This window comes from Eimeria acervulina, genomic scaffold (genome assembly GCF_000499425.1).
Source record: "Eimeria acervulina Houghton genomic scaffold, Eah_scaff2363, whole genome shotgun sequence".
In the NCBI taxonomy this organism is placed as follows: Eukaryota; Apicomplexa; class Conoidasida; order Eucoccidiorida; family Eimeriidae; genus Eimeria; species Eimeria acervulina.
The window spans coordinates 1-2125 of record NW_013548416.1 but is presented as its reverse complement, the minus strand read 5'-3'; the positions used below and the strand labels follow the sequence as shown (position 1 = coordinate 2125).

The 2125-nt window shown below is 26.9% G+C and overlaps 1 protein-coding gene across 1 annotated transcript; it reads right to left on the bottom strand.

Annotated features, from left to right (window-relative positions):
* Positions 1-1007: 1007 nt before the first annotated feature.
* On the bottom strand, positions 1008-2018 carry EAH_00066170 (hypothetical protein; the record flags this gene model as incomplete). The annotated part of the gene is made up of 2 exons (XM_013392750.1): positions 1008-1161; positions 1922-2018. Coding segments are annotated over 2 exons (251 nt in total), but the record flags the coding sequence as incomplete, so codon positions are not given.
* Between the last annotated feature and the right edge of the window lie 107 nt (positions 2019-2125).

Genomic DNA, 2125 nt, shown 5'->3' with positions numbered 1-2125 from the left:
ATATAAATAAATAAATATATATATATATATATGTATATATATAAGCCCGTCTGTTGATGGCTGGAGGCTCTCAGCGGTTAAGTCATGCATGGGTTAGTCTGTAGTAACTCTAGAAGAACAAGTTGGCGATGAAAGAAATAAATTTATACAAACCCTTTATATATTTCATCTGTTGGGAAGGAAAAGACATAAGTTTCTTGCTCAGGGGTTCCTGGCTGCAGTAAGAAGATGAAAGCAACAGAAAAACAAGCATCGATATATATATAGAGCAATAATTAGTTGAGTGTATGTATATGTACACCATAGAAGTATTAATTGAGTAATATATATATAAATATATATTAATAAATATATTTTAATAATATTATTCCTGTATTTAATATGCAGATATAACACAATCTATCTCCCTAATAAAATAGCACATCATAGATGCTCGTTATTTCTATGCAGTGTTGGGTGTACAGCTGAAGTGTAATAGGCCACTTAACTTGCGTAAAATGATAGATTAAATTAATTCTGCATAATATATTCGATAAATAAACATATTATAAAGCATAAACAACAAAAAAAAATAAAAAATATAATTATTATTCAAAGAGCGAGACGGGACTCGAACCCGCAACCTCCGCCTCCGGAGGGCGACGCGCTATCCATTGCGCCACTCACTCATCTTTTTTTTGTCTTTCTTCTTTAATATATCATTAAATAAATATATAATATTACTACAACTCTACTTATTAATTATATTTAATAAAACCTTTTGCCTTTCTTCTTTGATATATCATTAAATAAATGAATAATGCATTATTATAATTCTATTTATTTATCATAACTCTACTTATTTATTATATTTAATAAACCCTTTTGTCTAACAACTCTATTTATTTATTATATTTAATAAACCCTTTTGTGTTTCTTCTTTGATATACCACTAACTAAATAAATAAAGTACAATTATGATAACTCTATTTATTATATTTAATAACAAACCCCTTTTATTATTTAATTTACTCTCTTTCTCTTACCTTATGAGTTATTACAAACTCTCTGTTCTTCGCATCTGCTAGCGTTGCACAATCTGCGTTATGCAACTTCAGAATTGGTTGTGGGTCTCCTGCCTGCTCAAAGAGCATTAAATAGCCGTCTCTAATAACAAATACTCTGAAGAACAACACACAAATATAAACAAATAAAATAAAATAAAATATTATAGAATAAAATAAAATATAATAAAATAAAATATATAATATAATCTAATATCATAAAATGATAAAATATAATACAATTAAAAATTAAAATAAAATAAAATAGTTAAAAATAAAAGAAAGTAATTAAAGAGAGCCCCGCTAGCTACAACCAGCCAAATGCACAGACTAGCTGCTTTATTTTTAAATTAAGTTTAAATTAGTTTCTATGCCCGCATAAAGACATTTACAGTATAAGCATTAATACATTTACTGCATATGGTGTATGTGCATATGTACATATACATATATACTGCATATACAGTATGCATGTATATGTATATGTATATGTATATGTATATGTATATGTATATGTATATGTATATGTATATGTATATGTATAAGTAAATGTATATGTATAAGTAAATGTATATGTCTAAATATATGTATATGTATAAGTATATGTATATGCATAAGTATATGTATATGTATATGTATATGTATATGTATATGTATATGTATATGTATAAGTAAATGTATATGTATATGTATATGTAAATGTATATGTATATGTATAAGTATATGTATATGTATATGTATAAGTATATGTATATGTATATGTATATGTATAAGTATATGTATACGTATAAGTATATGCATAAGGTCTCTGAGTTTGTACAAACAAACAAAACCTTTTGTTGATATATTTAGCTGTTTATGCATGCACTTCTTCTTACTCATCATCTTCTGGGGGCTTCGCTTCTTCTGTCTTCTTCTCTACAGGTGCAGGCGCTGAAGGAGGCGCCTCCTTCACTGGTGGCTGATAGTACTTTCCTGCCTTCGCAACTGCAAGGAGTCTGCAGCAGCATATATATACATATATATATATATATTTATTTATTTATTTATTTATATGATATATATGTGCATATATATGTATA